A 24,748-nucleotide genomic window follows, 5' to 3' on the forward strand; every position below is an offset into this window, starting at 1 on the left:
GGATACTGGCTAGAGAAGAGCTTGTCTCCACTGTTAGAAACACAGATACAGTCATACCTCGGGTTACAGTCGCTTTAGGTTGCATTTTTTCGGGTTATGGACCCGCCGAAACCTGGAAGTACTGGAACAGGTTACTTCCGGGTTTCGGGGGTCGTGCATGCACAGAAGCACCGAATCGCAACCCGTGCATGCACAGACGCACCACTGCAGGTTGCAAATGCTGCGGGTTGCAAATGTGCATCCCGCACGGATCACGTTCGCAACTCGAACGTCCACTGTACAGTATATAAGCTAGGCGCCAAATGGCTCCTTAAACCAAGGTTACAGTTGCCCAAATATAATGTCTTCTTGTCCTTTTTGGACCAGATGGATCTAAAATCTTATTTTTCAAATGATGGGCTGACTTGAGATTGATTATCAGTTAAACATCTGGCTAGTTCAGATGGCAACCTTGAGCTGGGTTAAGAACGTTGAGAACTTAAAGAAATAAGGTGACTTGATCCTGCAGCAGTCTGTTTATATATTGGCCTATTCCTACTTCTGTTTTCTTAGTGGTGACACAAACCATTCATAATGTAAGAATATTCTTCACAATTGTGAACAGGGCAGTGGGGTGGGGTAAGTGAAGACAAGCTACAACCATTAACTATAATGCTCCTGTTCCAGCTGCACAGAAAAAGCATTTTGGTTCCTGAAATTCATTCTGATTGTGCAAATAAAATATAGCTGATAGAATTCTACAGGATGTGGTCTTAGCGTGTGAAAGGAGTCAGGATCCAGTGATCCCCAGGCATGCACCTCCAGATGGTGGAGACGTCAGGCACTATCCTGGAGCCCAGGCATCTTCACTTGGTCCTAGTGGCTGATAGCTAGGTGCAAAATGTGCCTAGGTAAAGGTAAAGGTACCCCTGACTGTTAGGTCCAGTCGTGGCCAACTCTGGGGTTGCGGCGCTCATCTCGCTTTATTGGCCGAGGGAGCTGGCGTACAGCTTCCGGGTCATGTGGCCAGCATGACTAAGCTGCTTCTGGCGAACCAGAGCAGCACACAGAAACGCCGTTTACCTTCCCGCTGGAGCGATACCTATTTATCTACTTGATGTGCTTTTCAACTGCTAGGTTGGCAGGAGCAGGGACTGAGCAATGGGAGCTCACCCTTTTGCCGGGATTTGAACTGCCGACCTTCTGATCAGCAAGCCCTAGGCTCTGTGGTTTAACCCACAGCACCACCTGCGTCCCTTTCTAGTGGCTGATAGTCAGGTGCAAAATGCGTCTGGCGCCTGGATAATTTCGAACTCTTCTTGTCTCCCATAACACTGGAACTCATGGTTGTTAAATGAAGCTGAATGTTGAACGATTCGGCACAGAGCAAAGAAAGTCCTCCTTCACACAGTGCACAGTTAAACTGTGGCACTAAGTCCCACAGTAGGCAGCGATGGCTTCGAAAGAAGATCAGGTCAATTAATGGAGGATAAGGCTGTCAATGGCTGGCCTCAAGCAGAGCCAGGGCTTTTTCGGCCGTGGCCCCAATCTGGTAGAACGCTCTGTCACCAGAGACTAGGGCCCTGCGGGACTTGACATCTTTCTGCAGGGCCTGCAAGGGCCTCCTGTAATCCTCATAGCACTCCAGCCCAATGGTTGCCATTAATTTGATTTTGAATTGATTTTAGAATGAATTGATTTTAGAATGTATTTCAATTAACTGATTGTGATTTTATGTAAATTGTGTTACTTTTACAGTGGTACCTCAGGTTAAGTACTTAATTCGTTCCAGAGGTCCGTTCTTAACATGAAACTGTTCTTAACCTGAAGCACCACTTTCGCTAATGGGGCCTCCTGCTGCTGCTGCTGCGCTGCCAGAGCCTGATTTCTGTTCTTATCCTGAAGCAAAGTTCTTAACCTGAAGCACTATTTCTTTATTAGCAGAGTGTGTAACCTGAAGCATATGTAACCTGAAGCATATGTAACCCGAGGTACCATTGTATTGTTGTTAGCCACTCTGAGCCCAGCTTTGGCTGGGGAGGGCGGGATATAAATAAAATTTTATTATTATTATTATTATTATTATTATTATTATTATTATTATTACTACTACAACTACTACTACTACTACTACTACTACTACTAACCACAATGACAGTGTTCCACCTCCACTGTTGGAAGCTGTAGGCCTCTGAAGACCTCTTTCTGGGAATTACAGGCAGGCAGAGTGCTGTAATTACCGACTTCCCACCAGCATCTGACTGGCCACTGTGAGAACAGGATGGTGGACTAGATAGGCCCTTGGTCTGACCCAGCAGCAGGGTTTGCCTCATGTTTTTATGCCCTCCCACCCATGTTACTGCTGTATGAACTTCAGCTTGCAGTGAAGATTGTGTTACTTTTGGCAGAATCTTGATGCTCTCTGATAACTGACAGAAGCCGCTGTTCTCTATGTACAGCCAGATAACTGGTAGGGTAGTACCGTCGGAATCAAATCTGTCCTCAAAAACGTATTATGCAAAAAATGGCAGGGGCTGCGTAGGGGCTTAATTGCGGAGCTGTGCGCATTACTCCCCAGTGGGATGTGTCTGCCTGTGACCTGTAGTTCTTGCCTGAGTGGTACATTGTCTCGATAAGTTGAACTCGCCTTGAAGCACAGACTTGCCAACAAGATTGAACATCGCTGTATCAAAGCAATCAAGTGAAAATTGGCTGGGGTAGACATTGCCGGAGGGCAGGATGTCTCACCATTGGAAACATGGGGCAGCCATCAAAAGTGACATACTGTCCAATATTCCAGCGACAGAAATAAGGACAATCGTGTGCACATGTAACATTCAGATTACTGCACCATTGATTTCTTCCTTAAAGCTGCACAGAACAACATGCAAGCTGTTAACACCAGTCCTCCTGCGAAGTGTTGCGTTCCTGATTTCTTTTGCAAAAATCCTGCGGTGATCTAAAGCAAAAGGACAAGTTTGTCATTTTGGGAAAGAATTGCAAGAAAAGCCTGATTGTGCCCAGGGGGTTGTATTCAGCGTAGCTCTAAGAGGTATGTTCCATTGGTGCAACAATTTCTTCTTGTGCAATGGAACGTTCTTCCTAATATAAATGGATAGCTCAGTCGGTAGAGCATGAGAATCTTAATCTCAGGGTCGTGGTTTTGAGCCTCACATTAGGTGAAAGATTCCTGCATTGCAGGGGGCTGGTCTAAATGACCCTTGGGGTCCCTTCCACTCTGTTGTTGTTTAGTCGTGTCCGACTCTTCATGACCCCATGGACCAGAGCACGCCAGGCACTCCTGTCTTCCACTGCCTCCCGCAGTTTGCTCAGATTCATGTTTGTAGCTTCAAGAACACTGTCCATCCATCTAGTCCTCTGTCGTCCCCTTCTCCTTGTGCCCTCAATCTTTCCCAACATCAGGGTCTTTTCCAGGGAGCCTTCTCTTCTCATGAGGTGGCCAAAGTATTGGAGCCTCAGCTTCACGATCTGTCCTTCCAGTGAGCACTCAGGGCTGATTTCCTTAAGAATGGATGCGTTTGATCTTCTTGCAGTCCATGGGACTCTCAAGAGTCTCCTCCAGCACCAACTCCCTTCCACTCTACAATTCTCTAATTCTATGAATCTGCCCCCCTGGAGTTCTCCCAATCCTCCAGAGCAGATTTCTGGGTGGTGTGGAACCCTTTCAGGGAGAAGAGAGGGGGGCAGTCCTGTGGTGCTGGCATCCATCTTTGCCTGAGCACCAGTATTTATCTGAATACCGCCAAATGCCTAGAGGTCCATTGATTCTAATGGGCTTACTCTGAGTAGAACTCAGTTGGACACTATCCATACTCAAGAATTCAAAATGAACCTCACTCGCAGGGACATTCATATTAGAGGTTATGCACAGACAAAACCTGACATTCATGTATGCAAGAATCAAGAGGATAGTGCTGATTAATTTGTTCAGCAGTGTCCATGCGCATGATGCTTGGCAGAGAATGAGAAGGCCACGCCCTTCCCCCAAGGGGTTTACAATCTAAAAATAGACATAGAGGAGACAGCAGAGGAAGGAGATGGAAGTGGAGGTGGGATAAACAGGGGAATAAGATGTGATTGCTGCAGTTGCATGTACCTAGGCTTAGTTACATTAAGATACATGGACAGGTGTTCGCCAGAGGTTTGCTGGGAAAAAGAAGAGTGAGCTTCCCATTGCTAATGTGGCTTTGAAACCTGAAAAATAACCATTGTAGAAACTTACACCCAAATAGTTGTTTTTTAAAGGCATCCCCTAAAAGCACGGGTATTACTAAGGGGTGTCTTGTGCCCCAGGTCACAAGCTTCCTACCCCTCCTTTTTAAACATTGTTTACAGGTAGGGATGTAAGAAAGCATTGTTTTGTCTCCTTCCCTGTATTCATCACATGCAGCAGTGTCTCTGTTCCGCGGCAGTTCATCTTCCGCCCCCAAATATGTTATCTGTCTTGCTGTCTGCAGTGGCAAAATTATATCCCTTACATAATTAACCACCTAAATCATGTAAATTGCATTGTTGTGATGTAATACCTTCCCATTAGTTTCAGTGCAAGGCAAATAATGCCATGGGGGGGGGGGGAGACCTGTAATCAATCACTTATCGTTTGAGGACAGAAAGCAATAACAGCAGCTCATACTGACCAGATGCGCTGGATTGACTTTGTTTCCAGACATGGGATGAATAATCAAACACTGGCAATTTCCCATCCTGTTTCCATCAGAATTCCACCCAAAATAGTTACAGGGCAGCTTTTCTGGAAGTTGGCCATCATTTGCATCTATACATATAAATTAGCATGTGCAGATTTTCTGTCCGCCTTTTAAATATGTCCTCAAGGGGACAGTGTTTCAGCAGGGGTGGATACCAGAAATGCAGATCTTTCCCTGGTGAATTGGGACAGGTTTCATGGTTCGAAGGTTGAATCCAGGACTCAGGAGACCCGGGTTCAAATTTCCACTCAGCCATGAAGCTCACTGAGTGACCTTGGGCCAGTCGCTGCCTCTCTGAGAGCCAGTGTGGTGTAGTGGCTAAGAGCGGTAGATTCGTAATCTGGTGAACCGGGTTCGCGTCCCCACTCCTCCACATGCAGCTGCTGAGTGACCTTGGGCTAGTCACACTTCTCTGAAGTCTGTCAGCCTCACTCGCCTCACAGTGTTTGTTGTGGGGGAGGAAGGGAAAGGAAAATGTTAGCCGCTTTGAGATTCCTTCGGGTAGTGATAAAGCAGGATATCGAATCCAAACTCTTCTTCTTCTCAACCTAACCTACCTGTGGAACCAAAGAAATGTCCCTCTCCTCTGGTGTAGGGCAGTACAGTGGTACCTCGGGTTACATATGCTTCAGGTTACAGACTCCGCTAACCCAGAAATATTACCTCGGGTTAAGAACTTTGCTTCAGGATGAGAACAGAAATGGTGCTCCAGCGGTGCGGCAGCAGCAGGAGGCCCCATTAGCTAAAGTGGTGCTTCAGGTTAAGAACAGTTTCAGGTTAAGAACGGACCTCCAGAACGAATTAAGTACTTAACCTGAGGTACCACTGTACTGAGGTAGGTGGCCATTAGGTCTGGCTCAGAAAAAGTCAGGTCCCTGTGTTCTGGTACTCTGTCCGTCAATCCCATTATCATCTCCTCTGACTGGTGGCAGCTGTCTAGGATCTTGGCCATTCCTTTATCTGCTGACTGTGCCTTTTTCTCAGGTGGCAATACCCGGGATCGAACCCAGGACTTTGGGCATGCACAGCACGCATTCTCTAGCCTTGGGTCACCGCCCCGTCCCTAAGAGGGATGCGAGGTTTGAGAAGTGTGCGGTCTTTTGAGGAGAGAAGCGGCTGCTACCAGAGGGAGACATAGCGACTGCCTATAAATACCTGCCACAGACAACAGAGCGAGGAAGCGGGGGGGCGGGGGGGATGATCGTTTAGTCAATGAGAAGCAGTTAAACACAGCAATTTTAGTCTGAGCTGGAGGAAGAAAGTAATAATAATGAATCAACGGAATGAATTATGCAACAGAGTCCTGGGCTCGCCACCCTATTTATCCCAATTCATGGTATGGGATGAAGTGGGTTTGGGGAGGACGCTGGAATGTAACTGTCATTGTGCCCCGATCCAAACATCTAGGTGCAGCTGACTTGGGAATGCAATGTATAGGCCTGGTTGCTGTATCTCATATAAGGATCCTCATCAAGCAGGGCCAGATTTTTAAAATAAATGTACATGATAAAATTATGTGTCTGGGTAGGCTTGCCCAAGTTTTTAAATAGGCATTGAAAGCAGTACAACAAAGGCCTAGTGCCTATATAAATCTATATCTGCTTAATTAGCAAGTCTTCCCAGAATAACTCAGTGAAAACTCAATGGCAGAAAAGGCTGGTGAGCAATGGAAGGAATAGATATAAAGTGACCAGAGAGATCCAACTCCATGTCTGGAGTTTCCTTGCTCATTTGTTGTTGTTGTTTAGTCGTTTAGTCGTGTCCGACTCTTCGTGACCCCATGGACCAGAGCACGCCAGGCACTCCTGTCTTCCACTGCCTCCCGCAGTTTGGTCAAACTCATGCTGATAGCTTTGAGAACAATGTCCAACCATCTCGTCCTCTGTCGTCCCCTTCTCCTTCTGCCCTCCATCTTTCCCAACATCAGGGTCTTTTCCAGGGAGTCTTCTCTTCTCACGAGGTGGCCAAAGTATTGGAGTCTCAGCTTCATGATCTGTCCTTCCAGTGAGCACTCAAGGCTGATTTCCTTCAGAATGGATAGGTTTGATCTTCTTGCAGTCCATGGGACTCTCAAGAGTCTCCTCCAGCACCATAATTCTAAAGCATCAATTCTTTGGCGATCAGCCTTCTTTTTGGTCCAGCTCTCACTTCCATACATCACTACTGGGAAAACCATAGCTTTAACTATACGGACCTTTGTTGGCAAGGTGATGTCTCTGCTTTTTAGGATGCTGTCTAGGTTTGTCATTGCTTTTCTCCCAAGAAGCAAGCATCTTTCTAAATGTCCCTGGGACAGAAGAGCTCCCCATTCATATGACTGGGAGGAACCAATGAATTGTATGTGGCCGGGATTGAGCATCGGCGTGTCCATTTGCTGACCCCAAAAGAAAACATAACCCAAATTGTGAAAGGGGGGGAGGAGAACCAATATGGAGGGACTGCAAACAGCCCATTGGGAAGTGAGTGCGCTCTGTGGGCACGGAATGCCGAGAAGCTGTTGGAGGGAAGAAAAAGGGGAAATGGGGAGTAGAGAATGGAATGGAGCTGGTGGAACTATGACCGGGTGGGCTCCACACTGCAACATTTTTTTGCTGGGCTCCCGCTTGCGCTGACTAATGCAGCTATGCTTCCACTCAGAGGGAGGCACAATGGGACTAATCTCAGATCCCGTCTTCGCTCATATCAGGCTAGTCCCTCTTGAATTTTTAGGTGGCGAGCCTTGCAGGTTGGGGGGCGGGGAGCCGCCAAGGCAAAATCTGCAGGGGGAGGAGGCAGTGCTCTTTGCAGTGGGTGACATCATGAGGGCTGGTGTATCTAGAGCAGGGAGATGTATGGCGCTTCTGCACTGTACCCTGAAAGGGGAAGGGCTGATGATGCCTTTCGGGAGGGGGAGGGGAGTTCCGCTCAGAAAAGTGCAAATTGTGTCCTGCTACTTCCAGACTATCCATATCCCTCCCCCTTATGCTGCTCTGAAGCAGCGTTTGTGCATGGATCCGGCACAAAATGTATGCAATTATGCAAGATTGGGGTGTGTGTGGAATGATAGAGAAAAGTTTTCCTCTTTCTCTAATAACTCTAGAACTCACAGACATCTAATGCAGCTGTATGTTGAAAGATTCAGGAGGAAAGAAAGTACTTCTGCATGCAGTGCATAGTTAAAAACTATGAAACTCGCTCCTGCAATATGTACCGATGGCCACAATTTGGATGAGTTCAGCAGCATCTGGAGGGTCAAAAATCCCCCACATCTGATATACATGCAGCAGATTTAAAAAAAAAAATCAAATCAGGAGGGAGGGTAGGTGATATACTATTTTAAGAGTATTTGCCGTGGATATTCCGTATTTGTACTTCATAATAATTACAGCAATGCTAGCCTGACACCCACACTTGTATATTTAAGTAGCTGTGCCTTTGGTATACATATCTAAAACCCCATTCAGTAGTTTCTATAACAACAACTGGGACCAGTTTTCTGTGTCCTCACTCACCTTTCAGCTTGAACCATGTACAAAACCTACATGAGCATCTGAACTGCTATGGTTCTGAACTCCGCTTTCCCAAATGTTATTTCATTAACTTGCATGTTAACATTGGCATTTGCAGAATTGTGATATTTCAGAGTTCATGGTTTCTGAGTGAAAGTTGGGGGGGGGGAGGAGAGAATAGCAGCCTGGGTTTTGGATGGATGCAACAGACTCAACTCCTGCATCCCAGAAGGCTTGGGCTATTAGGAAGGCGTGATGGTTGACCAATGCCTTTCCTTTTCTGTCTTCCAGTGTGACCATGAGTGCGGGCTCTATTGAGCAGGAACCGACACGCAAGCTGGCTTGCTGTGGGGTCCCCCTCATCACGGAAGACATGCAGTCACTGGCCATCCGCACGCTGTCCGGCACGGACATCAACAAACACTATGACCTCATCCGCGAGCTGGGAAAGGGGACCTACGGCAAGGTGGACCTTGTTTCCCACAAGAGCACAGGTGAGCTCAGCAGTGCCCTCTGCTGGTAGAGTCCAAGCAAGAGAACACCCATGCCTTAGGTCAGGTGTGAGGGACCATTGTCCCTCCAGGTGTTGCTGATCTGCAGCTCCCATCAGGTTGGTCATTGACCAGGGATGATGGGGTTTGTAGCAACATCTGCAGGACCACACATTCCCCATACCTGCCTTATGTACTCCTGAGATACCTGGCTTCTGAAGCAATTACCTCTTCCACCTGTATGTTTCATTTAAAGCAGCCTGAGGGCCACATTCCCTTCTGGGCAATATTCCAGGGGCCACATTCCAGTGGTGGGGCCAGAGTCAAATGTGAGCAGAGCAGTGAATCTAAACATTACCTTTGCACAGCTATCTAGGTCAGACTTCCTCAAACTCGGCCCTCCAGATGTTTTGAGACTACAATTCTCATCATCCCTGTCCACTGATCCTACTAGCTAGGGATCATGGGAGTTGTAGGCCAAAAACATCTAGACGGCCAGGTTTGAGGAAGGCTGGTCTAGACTCTATGCACCCTCAATCCAATTCACCCTGTCCTCTCTCAGGGATTGGCCATAACACATCCCACAACCTGTGGGGAACCTTCAGCCCCTTCAAAAGTTCCTTTCCAGTTATCACGATTGCTCCATCAAGGCGGTAAACTCTGAAATCATTTTGTTCTGCTTCTGTAAGTCAAAGTGAGTGACATCCTGAGCATTCTCCGTCCTTCCTCCCACTTCTTCCTCCCCATTTACAGGCACCAAGATGGCACTGAAGTTTGTCAACAAGAACAAGACAAAACTGAAGAACTTCCTGAGGGAGTTCAGTATTACCAATACACTCTCCTCGAGCCCCTTTATCATCAAGGTCTTTGATGTGGTCTTCGAGACGGAGGACTGTTACGTGTTCGCCCAGGAATATGCACCTGGCGGAGACCTCTTTGACATCATTCCACCACAGGTAACTAGGCCTCAGTTCCACTCACTTTTTGGCTGTTTGGGTCCCTCAGGCCACATTCAGCCCATACATCTAAAGCACTATGATACCTCATTAAACAGGCATGGCTTCCCTCTAAGAATTCTGGGAGCTATAGTTTGTTAAAGGAGTTGAGCTGCAATTCTCAGAGCGGTTTAACATTCGATCCCAGGAACTGACTGAACCCTTATATCCTGACTTGAGCACTGAGATCAGCTTCAGGAGAATCATTGGTCATTCCCCAAGTTGACAAGGCTCACTTTGATAACAACAGGAAATGGAGCCTTTAGTTGAGTGTTCTTGGGAGGCCATGTTTATTCCTGGCGTTTCTCGCTGCCCTTTCCTAGCTGATGGTATCTCTCTCTCTACCTGCAGGTGGGGCTTCCTGAGGACATGGTGAAGCGCTGTGTGCAGCAGCTTGGCCTGGCCTTAGATTACATGCACAGCAAAAACTTAGTCCACCGGGACATCAAGCCGGAAAACGTCCTCCTCTTTGACCGCGACTGCCGGCGTGTCAAGCTGGCCGACTTCGGCATGACGCGCAAAGTGGGGTGCCGGGTGAAGCGCATCAGCGGGACCATCCCATACACGGCGCCCGAGGTGTGCCAGGCCGGCCGGGCCGAGGGCTTCACCGTGGACACCAGCATTGATGTGTGGGCTTTCGGGGTGCTCATCTTCTGCGTACTGACGGGAAACTTCCCCTGGGAGGCAGCCTCAGCCTCGGACACCTTCTTTGAGGAGTTTGTGAGGTGGCAAAAGGGGCGCCTGGCGGGGCTGCCCTCCCAGTGGCGCCGCTTCACGGACAACGCGCTGCGGATGTTCCAGCGCTTGCTGGCCCTGGACCCGGAGAAGCGCTGCCCTGTGAAGGAGGTCTTCTTCTTCATCAAGTACGACCTGATGTCGGAGGTGCGGCGCCGGCCCTCCTACCGCTCCCGCAAGCACACCGGAGACAAGCTCTCCGCCGGCCCTCACCGCCACGAGACGCCCAGCACTTGCACCCCGACCCCCCTCAAGAGGACCATCCTGACAGAAGGCAGCGTCTCCCGGCTGTCTGCCTCAGAGTCTGGCCTCCCTTCCCCCGGGGCGGGAAGCAGGACTGATGGGCGGCAGGACAAAGGCAAAGGCCAGATGGTCCTGGCCACAGCCATCGAGATCTGCGTCTGACAAGGGCATGGCAGGCCCCTCGGTGCCTCACGGCCTGCAGTTAAGATGTCAGCACTGCAATGCCCTCTCCTGCTCTGGGACAGGCTGCGTGCGAACGGAATCCATTTCGGGGACCGGGATCCATGTCTTTCGAAGCAAAACAACAACAACGAAAATTGGGGTGGTGGGGGAAGAGGATAGAAAATGTGGCTTTCCGTTTTCCTAAGTAATCCTAAGGATGTCCATGGTTGTCTGAGGCCACAGGAGAAGAAAGGCCTTCTCTCCTCATTCACTTGAAGACTGGGAGCTGAGGGCTGGATTAAGGGACTGCTGAGTCGGTGGCAGGAGAAGACGGAGCCCATAGCGCCTCAAGGATGATGAACATCTGAGGGAATCCGGACTTTGTCTCTGAAGGGAGGGGAGGGAAACCCAGTTGGCCGGTGGCTTTCTCTTTTTGCCCATCAGGAGTAGCTTTGAGATGGTTTCCGAGCGGGGGTCCTTGCGATGAAAATAATAATAATAATAATGGATTGGGTTGGGGGTTGGGGTGGAGGGGCAGAAGTGGGGACAGAAGAGCCCCATTGATCTGGCAAGCAGTTTCTTTCTGGGCCTGCTGGGATAGAGTTGGTGGTAAGCAAAGAGGCTGGGGCTGGTTATTTAAGTCATCCGGAGCCTCTTTGCTGGGCATCAACTGGCTTACAGTGCCCCTACGCCTGGTTGCCAGGGGGTGAAGTCAGAACAGATTCCCAGAAAAAGAGGCTGGTGAGCTCAGTGTGCTGGGGGAGGGCTGTCTGTTGAATTGGCACTTGTATTGGATCCAGCTTCCAATTCCAATAGCAAGGGGGGAACAGGGATCCCAGCTGAAACCAACACGTAGCACAGCTAATATATCACTTCCTGAGGAAGTGGCGGGGAGAGTCGTTTTTATTTCTGACTGGCGCTAACCCCCCAGGTGTGAGCAAAGTGCAGCGTCAGGGCAATCCGGGGACCACAGAGATATCACAGTGATGCCATTGGTGCCACTGATGTAGCAAGTGTTTCCTGTGTCAACGTGTGCGTGTGGCTGTATGTAAATGTGTCTCTACAGTCCTCATGTTCGGGTCAGTCGTTCACTGTTGGCCACGTGGCCATCGCCCCTGAGGAAAAGGCTTGGGTGCTTGGGCCAAATGATGGGGAGGACAAAGGGGAAGCCATTTTGTGTGAGGCCACCACCCACCTGTGATCGCAACCAGGCATGCGCACTGCAAGAGGTGCGCGTGTGAGGGGAAGGGTGCTCTGTGCGGGAGCACAAACTTCTTCCTGCAGCGCACTGGGAGTTCACAGCTTAGACAGGGCTCTCTAGTTCAGGGGTGGGCAATCTTTTTCCTTGTCAAGAACTGCATTCCTTCTATTGAGGTGGGGGACACACACACCTTGAAAGTGGATGGAACAGGAGTTGAAATCAGGCAGGGCCAGTCCAAAGGTGAATATGGCTACCCCATCTTTCTCTCTTTCTACCATCCCCTTTTCTCTCTCTTTCTGTTGCTCCCTGTCTTTCTTTCTTCAGTCACCCCCTTTTCTCTCTCTCTCTGCCACCTTTTCTTTCTGCTGCCCTCTTTTCTCTATTTTTACTACCCTCTTCATCTCTTTCTTCTGCCCCCTTTGCTCTCTCATTTCCTCTCTCTTTCCGTCATCATCTTACACCTCCACCCTTCACCCATGTGAAATTAGGCCAAGATTCCCATGTGGCCCCAAGGCCACAACTTGCCCACCCCGGTCTTGTTGAACACCAGTCCAACAAGGAGCAATTGGGCAGAAAGTTTCAGGGTATGTAGGGTATACCCCTAGGGAACTGTAAGACTGGGTGGCTTCATAAGAATGTATTGAGCATCAAAGGAGCTCTTGAACTGAGGCCTGCTAAACTCTTTTATGGTTTTCTAACTGGCCTAGCTTTTATATAAAGAGAAGAATCCTCTATAAAACCTGAGTTGGAGCAACGGCTTAGGATTCTAGTATGCTGGAAAACATGGGCATCTAAACATTACAGGAGCCAGGACTAGAGCCCATCCGAGAGGGAGCAATGCCCTGTGCCTAATGGAGACCCTCAGATGACACCAAGGGCTGCCAGTTCATACTGCCCATCTCTCTGGGCTGACTTTATAATCAGGATTCTGGTACAGATATATTCTTTGGGACAGGGTAGGGTGTGGGGAAGAAAAGTAGGGAGGGCGATTTTTTTTTGGGGGGGGGGTCATCGCAGTACGACTGAAGTGTAGACTGTGCTAAAACAACATTGCCCATTCTGGCCATTGGCTGCAGTTGGGTGGGGGAATCAGTTGAGAATGAAGACCAAAGGCCGTGCCTGTGTGTTGTGGCAAGCCACAGGGGAATGGATCTGCTTTCAATTCAACTAGGGCTTAGGAGGCAAACAGCGAGGATTTTTGACCTTTCCACAACGGGGCTCCTAGCGACGAGATGCCCTCCTTTCACCAAGGGCTTAGACCAACACTGACCTCCCTTTGCTGTCGACTTGAACCCCTTGAGCTGTGGGGAGGCCTTGCTCTCGGGAGTCACGGGAGTCACCCCTTCGTGCTGTTCCTTTGGGGAGGGTCAACTCTGTAGAGGAAGGCAGGCCTTTTGCAGTGTCTCTCTGATAAAGCCAAGTCTGTTGTTGCATCTCCTTCCTTCGTCCCCATCCGCTTGCCTCGCCTCCCATTTCCCAACCTAGGTGAGAATGGCCCTGGGCAGAGCGGCTCAGCTCAGCCCTTTGCTTCCTGCGGGGTCGTACACACTCATCTCTCCTCCGAGCCAGACTGCGGGCCTGCCGGGTGTGTCTTGTGTGTGTCTCAACCTCCCCAGGGTTCCATCCTTTCCACACAAAGGGCTAAAATGCTATTTCCGAAGCAACAAGCAGTTTACAAAATCTCAAAAGTGGCTGCCCGCCACCACTTCCCCACCCCTTCCCAACTCGAGGGGGCACTGCCCAGCAGCTGGTATTTAACCAGATTGTGTGTGTGTGCGCGCGTGTGCATTTGTGTGTGAAAAAGGCAAGGGTGCACTTTCTGTGTCATCAGTGCCGGCTGGCGACTCCCGTTCGTCCCACAACCCCAGTTGTCTGTAAGCTCCGGATAACACAGCAGCCTGAGGTGACCAAGCGCAACCTTACCGTGGCTCCATCCTCTTAGCCCAGACCCTGACCAGGGTTGTGGGAGGGTGGAAGAGCGTGTATGTGAGAGACACCACTTTAACTGCCTTTACCGCTGCCTCCTTTCAGGCAAGCTCTGCGTGTTGGGGGTGCACCAGGCGTTTCCTGACCTCCTTCGGTGTGACCTGGCACACCTCGCCACTCCTCTCTTCGCCAATTCGTAGTCCCCGCTTGTTAATCCGTATGTCTTGACTTCCCGAGTGGGCGCAGCTGTTTCCCCTCCCTTTCTCCTTGGCGTCACTGCCGCCATCTTGTCTCTGTGTGGGGTGGCAGCCGAGGCTAGACTTTTTTTAGAAATAGGCATTGCACAGAATTTTTAGATATTAGCTGCAACGTCTCCTTTTTGCCTTAGGTTCCAATTGTCCTTGATCTTTTGTGCAATAATGTAGATAAGGATTAAGAACACCATATAGACCTTGTTTTGGTTTATTTTTATTTTTCGAATTGTTTTGAGGGGGGGAATTGAGGGGGAAGGTTGGGGATGTTGGGAATGGGGTCCGTTGGGCGCGCGCGAGTGTGACATGTTTTCCATTATCCTTGTTCTTGGTCTTTGTTTTCCCTTCTGTTGCCCGTCCACTTTTGGACTTGTTCCCCTCACCATATAAGAGGTTTTCCCCTCCCCGTATCAAACATGCATTACCTCAGTTTCTGTCACAATTGAGAAGGAAAGCTTTCTTTCTTTTAATTTAAAACAAAAACGAAAACATTACAATGGTAATAATTTTTGGGAAAGCAAACAAAAAAAAAAACCTCATGTGGAAGATGGGTGTGTTATGGAAAATACTATGTTTTTTATTTTTTAAAAGAAGAAAACACATTTAAGATAATGGTAATTTCCTGTTGTAGCATTGAGGCAGTGAAACTTCCCCAAATGTGTGATTCTGATGAGGCTCCTTCAGTTCTGGAGAAAAGGCTTTTCCCCCAAAAGGAAGATACCAAAATCATATGGGGGAGCGGCATTTAGCATTTGGTTGTTGCTTTTCATAAGAAAAGGGACCATATTCCAGAGAGCTGTTGGATTGGTTCCTACATTGCTTTAAGCTATAGTCAAGCTTTGCTATGGTTGAAAGGTGACTGTACAGCCCCTTCTTGCTGCTGCTGGGAAAGGGAAGAAATTTGATCAGTTTGCATTTAGACGTGAACTTGCTTACTTTGGTTTCTGAAATAATACGTAAACGGAAACACAGCCGTTCTTCAGAATTCACACCTCTCCCAATTGTGCACTGTTGTTCTCCAGCCAAGTAATGTGTGTGGGAAATGCACATAGCAGGCCAATGTGTGCATATAAATGCATGTACTAGTGTAAAGAACATGCAAAAATGCATTACTGTACGATGGCGATTTATGCCAGGGTTCAGTTCCAAGGGTACAACCAACCCATAGCTGGAGGGAGAGAGAGATAACCAAGTATGAGGCAGCCTAGAAGCTCTTTTTGTGCCAAGAAACCCCAAGCAGATCTGGCCTCCCAAAAGGTTTTAAGCTCTCTGTCTTGTTAGAGAGGCAAGAGATGCTCAGCACATTGACTACAGGTGTGCTTGTGCGAGATCTCGCAGGAGCTGGGGTGGCCTCACGAGAGCATCCCAGAGTTGATGTACTGAGCTGCCCTCCAAGCAATGAGGAGAGCTTTAAAGCTCTTCCCATGCATAGCAACCCCAAGTGGACTCCATGCAAAAAGAGCTTTTAAGTTATCCCCATTGCTTGGATTTAACTCGTGCAGTTTCAACCAGCCTGCCTTCATAGAACTGTAGAATTCTATGGAAGAGTTGGAAGAGACCCCGAGGGTCATTTAGTTCAACCTTCTGTAATTCAGGAATCGACCACATAGGGTTGAAATCGCACATGAGTTAGATGCTAGTAAGATGCGATTGTACTGTATAGTAAGCAAAATTGATTTGCAATAAAATAAAATAAAATGCATATCTTAGGCAGAATAGCACACAAAAAAACGTATGTGAGAAGAAATCCGCACTAAAGTGCCAATGAATTTTCACGAAGGCTTGGAAAATTAATAAATTGCAAGTGGATGCGGAAAACTGAACTTAAGACTGGGAAAAGGAGATAGCAAAAGAGAAACCACAACTGACTGATTTCCCCATCCCTATCTGCTGCCACCCTACACAGAGCTAAGCCATGGTTTGGCTTAACTGTACATCCGAACCGAGGATCAAGGTTTGTTTTGCTCAGTCAGACCACGAGGGGTAAGCCAAGAGCAAACTTTTGTTACGGTTCATGGCTTTTTTGGACAAAGACCAAGGTTCAGAAATAACGCTAAGCAAAAACCATGGCTTAGGTCCAGCTGAGATGGCAGGAGACAATGGTAGGGCCGGCCCAGCCTCTTTAATGTGCCCCCTCTGCTTCCCACAATGCCACTCTTAACCATGCCCAGACTCCACCCCTACACCTTGCCTCACAGCCAGCCCTCCTCTGGGATGGGGTGATGGGAGCCCTTTTCAAGGACTATTCTGTTGTTTGGAAAAACCACACCTTTGGGGAAGCTTCACTGCCTTACGTGGTTGTGTTTGTGACTTAGCATTGTGAACTGGTCGGATGTGTAAGCGCCGTTCTTATAGTGTACTCCTGCAAAGGAGAGGGAAGGGGTGTTGCCAAGCCACCATCAAGGTTATGTGCCAACATGGGGCGTACATATTCTTTCTCTCTCACACACACAAACCCCGGATAGGCAACTTCTTCCACTCCTTCCCGGAGGAGAAAGAGAAAAGATTTAAAAATGGAGCAAAGAAACATTCACCATCACACACACACGCAACAGCGCGGAACAAACGTTTGTAAATATTCTGGAATTCTCTTGACTTGTGAAAAGGAGGTTTTTAAATGTTATTTAATTAATTCTATATTGCGGACAATTGCTATAAAATAAAAAGGGGGTAAAAACATGGACCTGTCTATCTTCGTGCATGCAAGACTGGGGAAATATGGTGGCACGGGGGAGAAGAATTGGGCTGTTCTGTCCCCCAGCACTAATGCCAATGTGAATTGCCGTAGTTCAATGACAGGGCATCTGCCCTGCATGCAGGGTCCCAAATTCAATCCCTGGCATCTCCAGGTAGGGCTGGGGGAAAGCCTCCTCTGAAACCCAGGGTTGCTGCTGCCGGTCAGTGTAGACAATACTGAGTTAGATGGATCTATGGTCTGGCTCCCTATGTTGGGAATGTCCTTTTTACTCACCCAGAGCACCTGTTGAAGAGTAACAGATGCAACAGCTTTGTTCAGGCAGGCTTAACACGGTAATTCAATTGCAAACACATACTTAGGTCTAGCTTCAAAGGTAGTCTGAGCTTGGAGCTCGGATATCCAGATGTTCTCATATTGCTGGCAGAGTGGAAAGAGGAAGAGGGTGTGGCCAGGCAGGTAGGAGAATACATAGTTATGCCCACCTCCTGTCAGGGCACAGTGGGAGTATCTCTCACATATTTAGCAACTTTACAGGAAAACACTGTGAGCTTCAGCTCCTATCATGCGCCTATCTAGCAAAACATGAATTGTTGGTTAGACTGCACTTTAAATGGGGTTGCCATATATTCAGCCATATTGGAAATCTAGATTTTGCCGAATTTTCTCAAAAATAGCTCAAAGGCAGCAATTATTTTTTGAGATTTTGCAAAGAAAGCTCAACAACTTTGGGCAAAAGTGTCTGGATTTTCACTTTTTGACACATTCTGCTAGGTCATAGTTGTGACTCCCTGCGGTTTCCCCTAGGCGCCCAGTGCGGCAGAACCAGTTGCGCTGCCCTAAATCCACCTCTGGTTTAACTATCTCCCTCTCCCTCGGGATTCTGGGAGGGGAATAAGGGTCACCTATAAACTCTCAGCAACATTCACAAACTACAGCTCCCAGAATCCTTTGGGGGGCACACTGTGACTGTTAAAAGTGGTATCACAGGTATGTATGGTGTGAATATGGCCCAGGTCTGAAGCAAGTTCCCTGTCTACCATTTTCAGCCTGACCGTTTACACAGCTGGAAGGAGAAGGCTGTTTTCCAGGTCAAAGGATGTTGGCTTCCAAGGAGCTTTGAGCATGCCTGGGGGTGTGGTGATGGAGGACTGCATTCTAGCATGAAGTGCTGCCCACAGCCTGCACAGAGAGAGGGCTTTGATGTGCACTCTGTAAAGGCTGGATCCCGGGAGACTCAGCAACACAGACCCAGCAGGGGAGGGTGTGTGCCAGGCTTCCGACACGGCTCCTCATGAATATGCATGCCGTGTTTTCCTTGATCCATGCCTGGCCCTGCGACAGCTGAGCCAATTCTGCCGGGAGCACCGGGAGCTGCCAGAGGCCTCAGGCGACACTGCAGGCAAACATAGAGCGGAGACACAGCAAGACCGCCAGCCTGAACCAACACGGGAGACCGGGATATGGGCTCACTGGAGCAATTGTGGATCAGTGTTAAGGGGAGAGGCTGCATGAATTCAGGGCCCAAGCATGATGGGAGGCATAGCCATCAACGTTTCCCTTTTTTAAAGGGAAATTCCCTTATTCCAAATAGGATTCTTTGCAAGAAAAGAGAAAAGTTGACAGCTATGATGGGAGGGGCAGTACAAACTTGCAACATTGGCCTCCTCTCACATTTCCAAATCTCGTTCCATACACGCGATCTTATCCTGGTTTGAATGTTATGCAAACCCCGCAGAAAGGGAAAGGGAGAAGCAAGCTCTCCATGATCCCCATTTGATTCAAGGATTAGGCCAAAAGGATCTTAATGAATGGCAGGTAATACTGCTGGGTGCCCTCTGATCAAGAAGATGGAGAGGGAGGTGAGAGGGGGGGGTGGAAAAGAGCTTTGGAAGGGGCAGCTCAGCTCCCCTGCATTTAGGGAGCAAATTGGATCCTTACAGGTCAAGACCAGCACTTTGAATTGGGCCCAGAAACTGATTGGCAGCTTTGGATCAGTGTAATATGCTCAAATCGTCTTGCCTCAGTGAGCAACCTAGCCGCCAAATTCTACACCAGCTGACGTTTCTGGACCTCTTCAACGCTACAAATAATGCGTTGCAGTAATCTGACCTAGAGGTTACCGGAGCATAGATGACAGACGTTAAGTCATCCTTGTCATAATAGGGTGCAGCCGGGTCACCAGCCAAACCTGATGGAAGGCACTCTACGCCACTGAGGCCACCTGAGCCTCAATTGACAACAAAGGATGCCGAAGTCCCCCCAAGCTGCGCACCCGCTCCTTCAGAGGGAGGGCAACCCCATCAAGAGCAGGCAACCTCCCATCCACCTGATCTAGGGAACCACCCACTAAAGGTGCCTCAGTCTTATCTGATTGAGCTTCAGTTTACTGGCTCCCATCCAGTCTGTTACCGAGGCAAGACACTGGTCCAGCACTTCCACAGCCTCACCTGCAGCTGTAATGGAGAAGTAGAGCTGTGTGTCATCAGTATATTGCTGACAATGGACTCCAAAACTCCACATAACCCCACCCAGTGCTTTCATGTTAAGCAGCATAGGGGATAAAATCATACCCTCAAGGAGCCCACACCGAAGGTGCCATGGGGCTGAAGAGCATCATCATCTGGAAATGTCCATCCAAGTAGGATGGCACCAGGTGGACAGCTCACTAAGAACTTGGCAGAAGGATTTCCCAACCCTGGGACCAACCCTTACCAGGATATCCCTTGATCACAATCCAGCCTTTTAGTCACTATGCCACATTAGTTCCCCTCCAAGGTTTCTCTCATAAGAGCAGGAATTCCTAGGTGTGTTGTGGGAAAATCTCTTCCCAGTGTCATCCTTTTATATGGCTGAATCTGACAGTCTCTCTCTCTCTCTCTCTCTCTCTCTCTCTCTCTCTCTCTCTCTCTCTCTCACACACACACACACACACACACACACACCCCAGGGTCAAGAGATGGACACAGAATGCATTCCAGCCACGTCGCCAGGCTAATTTCAATTTCCTAGTAATTATGCAAATGAGCCAGGATTTAATTAAGGGCAGATTTCATTAAAGCCTTATTGGGAGGCTGGAGGAGCTAAAGGAGAAGGCAAGAAAGAGCGAGGGACGCTGCTCAGCCCAGGGAGGAGGACTGGCAGCAGGTGCACAGAGCCCAATTAGAGCTCCACTTTAAAATCCACAGAGGTAGAGGAAATCTCTTCCGAAGCCTCGCCAAGGCAGCAGGCAACGCGCGAGGCTGGCTTCCGATGAGAGCCTTAGACGCGCCTCTTTTGCCTCTCGCCCCTTTCAGGTGGCCTTTGTTCTCTCTCGCCCGCCCGCCACACACTCGCTGCTCTTCATTTATTCCTCTGACCTCATCTATTTCGGGGCTCCGAGTCTCTGATCCCATCTCGCTGCTCTTGCCTTCCTCTCGCCCTGCGCAGCTCTGGCTGGGAGCGATAACAGCACCGCTTTCATGCAGCAGAATCAATGGGCCTCTGTCTTCCGGTCACGGTCGCATCTGCAGAGAGGCAACCTTTGGCCACGGCCTGCTGGTCATTTCATCATCTCCGACATCCATCAGCTTCTCCAAACCACGCAGGAGCCACTGCGGGGATTTGCTCGGCTCAAAGGGAGGCAACTTTTGTTGGAATCAGAAACTCAGTTTTGGATTTCTATATACAACAGCGGGGGCGGGGGGAGCACCTAATCTGTCCAGGACGGATCCTTATCTCCCCTACTATTTGAGGCTGGCGCTGTCCACCCGTCACACACCTGATTTTTTAAATTAAAAAGTATTTAGGAAAGCTAGAACATACACTTCGATAACACATAGGAACAGCAACCTAAGAAAAGCAACGGAACTAAATGTCAACTAAAATTAGACAAGTACAAATTTGGGTTGTTTCATTCAGATTCCCTGGGAGAAAAATTGTTGTTTTCATTTTGGAGGGTAGTAACATTTCTAGGGACGCGGGTGGCGCTGTGGGTAAAACCTCAGCGCCTAGGGCTTGCCGATCGCATGGTCGGAGGTTCGAATCCCTGCGGCGGGGTGAGCTCCCGTCTTTCAGTCCCAGCTCCTGCCCACCTAGCAGTTCGAAAGCACGTCAAAGTGCAAGTAGAGAAATAGGTACCGCTTTCTAGCGGGAAGGTAAACGGCGTTTCCGTGTGCTGCGCTGGTGCTGGCTCGCCAGAGCAGCTTCGTCACGCTGGCCACGTGACCTGGAAGTGTCTCCGGACAGCGCTGGCCCCCGGCCTCTTAAGTGAGATGAGCGCACAACCCTAGAGTCGGACACGACTGGCCCGTACGGGCAGGGGTACCTTTACCTTTACCTTTTTAACATTTTTAAAAAGATTTGTTTTAGTTAGAAATATCAAGATATTGTCTTCGAGGTCTTATGATAACCTCACTTAAAGCTGTACAGTTAGTAAGAATTCTATGTGTAACATATTTCACTGGATCACAGAATCATAGAGTTGTACAGCTGGAAAGGCCATTTGGTCAGAGGTTCTTTAGCTGTGATTCCTGCATTGCAGGGGCTTAGATTAAATGGCCCTTTCGGACACTCCCAACCATTCTGTGTCAATCATAGCGTTGGAAGGGACCCTGAGGATCATCTAGTCCAACCCCTGCAATGCAGGAATATGCAGCTGTCCCTTACAGGGGATCGAACCTGTAACCTTGGCATTGTCATCACCATGCTCTAACCAACTGAGCTATAAAATACAATTGTGTGCAGAATATGTAAGTTATATATTATAACACACACACACACACACACACACACACACACACACACACACAGCAGCAGCAGCAGGAGCAATGCCCAAATAAATGCACAGCCATTAATACAATGGCAGCGGAAAATGAACGCACACCTGACCTGTAGTCTGGAGCACAAATGTTGAAAATGACATTTGGTGACTTTTGGCTGAGGCAGCTGACATGAAGCCAGCTGCTGATCTTGACTGCGTCCTTGCCTGACCGATGAACAGTCAATTATTTAGAAGCCTGACCAAAGAGGCAGCCCCTCTGGAGACAGATGGAGAAAGTTAATTAGGCTGTGGGGCAGTGGGTGGGTGGGGAGAGCAAAGGAAGCATTCTGATATTCTGCTTCAAGCACCAAGAGGAAGAAAGGCAGAAGAAAGATTCTATCCAGATTGAGAACAGCTGTTGGGAGTAGATTTCCGGAAGTAGACCAATGGGATAGGAACATGAGAATATAAGGACCTGTCTTATAGGGAGTCAAACCATTGGCATCTCTAGTTAAATGGATCAGGCAGCAAGCGGAATAAAAGACCCTGGGAAGCCACAGCCAGATAGCATAGACATTACTGGGTTTACAGACCCTCTGTGTCCCTGTTTTCCAAGAACAGTCCCTGATTAACAGAAGCTGTCCCAGTTTCTGATTTGATTCCAGAATGTTTCACTTTTCCTTAGGATGTCCCTATTTTCATCAGAGAAATGTTGGAGGGTATGGAGTTACCGGTATGTGCCCCCCCCCCGAGTCAAGGAGATAAGAAACGATAAGACATCTGAAGGCAGCCCTGTATAGGAAAGGTTTTTCCTAATGTTTAATGTTTTATTATGGTTTTATACATGGTGGAAGCCACCCAAAGTGGCTGGGGCAACCCAGTTAGATGGGTGGGGCAGCAGCAGCAGCAACAACAACACTACTATGGAATAGGTCGTCCTATTTCACTGGAGAAATGTTGGAGGGTCTGGGTTTAGATCAGGGCTGGGACCACAACTCCCATCATCCCTGACCTTTGGCTATGTTGGCTGAGGCTGATGGAAGCTGGAGTCCAGAGGGCCACTGGTTCCTCATCCCTTGTTTAGATGGGCAAAAAGCAAAGGCACCAACCTGCGAGAGAGGTTGGGGAGGGGCAATATCATGCAGGCGACATCAGAACATCAGGAGTCAGATGTGGCAACAGAGCTCCTTCAATAGTTGGCAGCTTCTTTCTGATACTAAGCCATCTCCTCAGCCTCCTCCTTCTGCTGCTGCCACTGGCTAGGCCTGCTTCCCCGTTTTTCCCTTACGTGGCAGGAGGAGGAGGAGGAGGAGCCGGCCACTGAAGCCAAGCCATGCTTGGCTGTGCACTTGGCGTGCTCTGCCCCTTGATTCTTTTGAGCATGGGGGGTCCCACCCCAAAAAAATACTGGGGGGGAGAAAAGAGCTGGGCCTCTGAGAGTTGGCGCCTATGGCAGAGCCTCCGTTGGAAGAAAGGTACAGTGGTGCTTCGGGTTACAAATGCTTCAGGTTACAGACTCTGCTAACCCAGAAATAGTACCCCAGGTTAAGAACTTTGCTTCAGGATGAGAACAGAAATCGCGTGGCGGCAGCGGGAGGACCCATTAGCTAAAGTGGTACCTCAGGTTAAGAACAGTTTCAGGTTAAGAACGGGCCTCCAGAACGAATTAAGTTCTTAACCCGAGGTACCACTGTACTATGGTGTGAATGTGGCCAGTGGGAAATGACAGCCATAGCTACATCCTGGGCTGGTTGTACTGCCAGAAGGCAGGCAGGTGTCGGCTGGCTGAGGGCAAACTGAGACGGGTGGGGTATTGCCCCATTTGCCCTTACAAACCAGTCTGTGGTTGGGACATGAAAGGTTTGGGAGCATTTGAGTCAAGGAAGGGTTCTGAGGCTGGCACATTTCAGCCTCGCAAGGTGAGAGGAGAACTGAGATGTATTATCTTGCCGTAGTAGAGGAGTTCCTGTACTTCCTTGCCTCCCCGTCTCATCCCCCCTCCCATATCCAGAGTTGAAGCTGTCTGCCACTGATTCTGTGCAACAAGGCTCGCTGGCACCCTGCAGGCCTCTGCCAGTTGCCATGGCAACTGCAGCTGCTGGGGCTTGCTAAGGCTATGAAAGATTCACCACTGAAGAGCCTTTTTCCTAACAGAAAGGGGAGGGAGGCTGAGATCACCTGCAGCTCGTAATTTGTGGCAGGGAGCAACAGCAAGGATTTTGCTTTGCTTTGCCATGACCTGGCTTGGGGACGCGGCTTAGGTCAGTCAATAAAACAATGCCATGGCCAGAGGACCTTTCCCTCACCATCCTTCCTGCACTTCTTGAGTTGTATCCCAGATAGTTAAAGTCACTTAGCAGTCTACTTATTGTGCTGAGGAAATATTTTGTGACAGTGGGGTGCTGTTGCGCAAAAGAATACACAAGTTGGTTGCTGGTAGCATTGCTGCGCAACGGATTGCGCTGTTGTGCAACTGTTGCATTTTATTCCTTGGGTGCGCATTATTATTAACACTCGCCAGCCTGCTAGCTCAACACCCTTTGCTGTGTCTTAGAATCACAGAATTGCAGAGTTGCAAGGGACTCCAAGGGTCACACAGTCCAACGCTGGAATATAATGCAGGAGTTGCAGCTAAAGAATCTCTGGCAGATGGCCACCCAACATCTTTTTAAAAGTCTCCAATGAAGGAGAGTCTGTCACTTTCCGAGGGAATTCGTTCCACTGTCCGGCAGCCCTTACAGTCAGAATTGTGGGAGCTGCTTTCATTCCACCAGGAACACAATGGGGAGAATCCTGCCACAGTCTTGCCCCATTGCTTTTAAAAGCAGCGCCAAGCCTGTTTCAATCTCTCCTTTCCAAACCAGTGGGAATATAAAGTTCTTTTTTAGGATGATGGAGGTAAGACAAATCATAAACAGATACTGGGGCATTGTATCTCACATTGCGGGTTGTGACCTCTCTCCCTTGATAGGGTTCTGCAGACCCCACAATTTAAAATATTTTCTGGTTCACAGTTGTCAGAGCTGCTTCCAGATCCTAGCTCACAGAGGATCACGCTAGCCAGCGGTCACTTGTAAAAGTCTTTATTGAGTTACAGTTTCCATTCTCAAGCTG

General features: G+C 48.8%; 1 protein-coding gene across 3 annotated transcripts in view; it reads left to right on the top strand.

Annotated features, from left to right (window-relative positions):
- The window catches only part of SBK1 (SH3 domain binding kinase 1), a 75,753-nt gene extending 62,752 nt beyond the window's left edge, over positions 1 to 13,001 (top strand). For all 3 annotated transcript variants that reach the window (XM_081169913.1, XM_081169911.1, XM_081169912.1), the window contains exons 2-4: positions 8,486 to 8,688; positions 9,439 to 9,641; positions 10,032 to 13,001. In XM_081169913.1, coding sequence (XP_081026039.1) covers positions 8,486 to 8,688; positions 9,439 to 9,641; positions 10,032 to 10,820 — 1,195 coding nt within the window. In that variant the 3' untranslated portion in view covers positions 10,821 to 13,001. The remainder of the gene's footprint in view (positions 1 to 8,485; positions 8,689 to 9,438; positions 9,642 to 10,031) is intronic.
- Positions 13,002 to 24,748: the final 11,747 nt, after the last annotated feature.

This window comes from Podarcis bocagei, assembly GCF_964188305.1.
Source record: "Podarcis bocagei genome assembly, chromosome: 14".
NCBI lineage: Eukaryota > Metazoa > Chordata > Lepidosauria > Squamata > Lacertidae > Podarcis > Podarcis bocagei.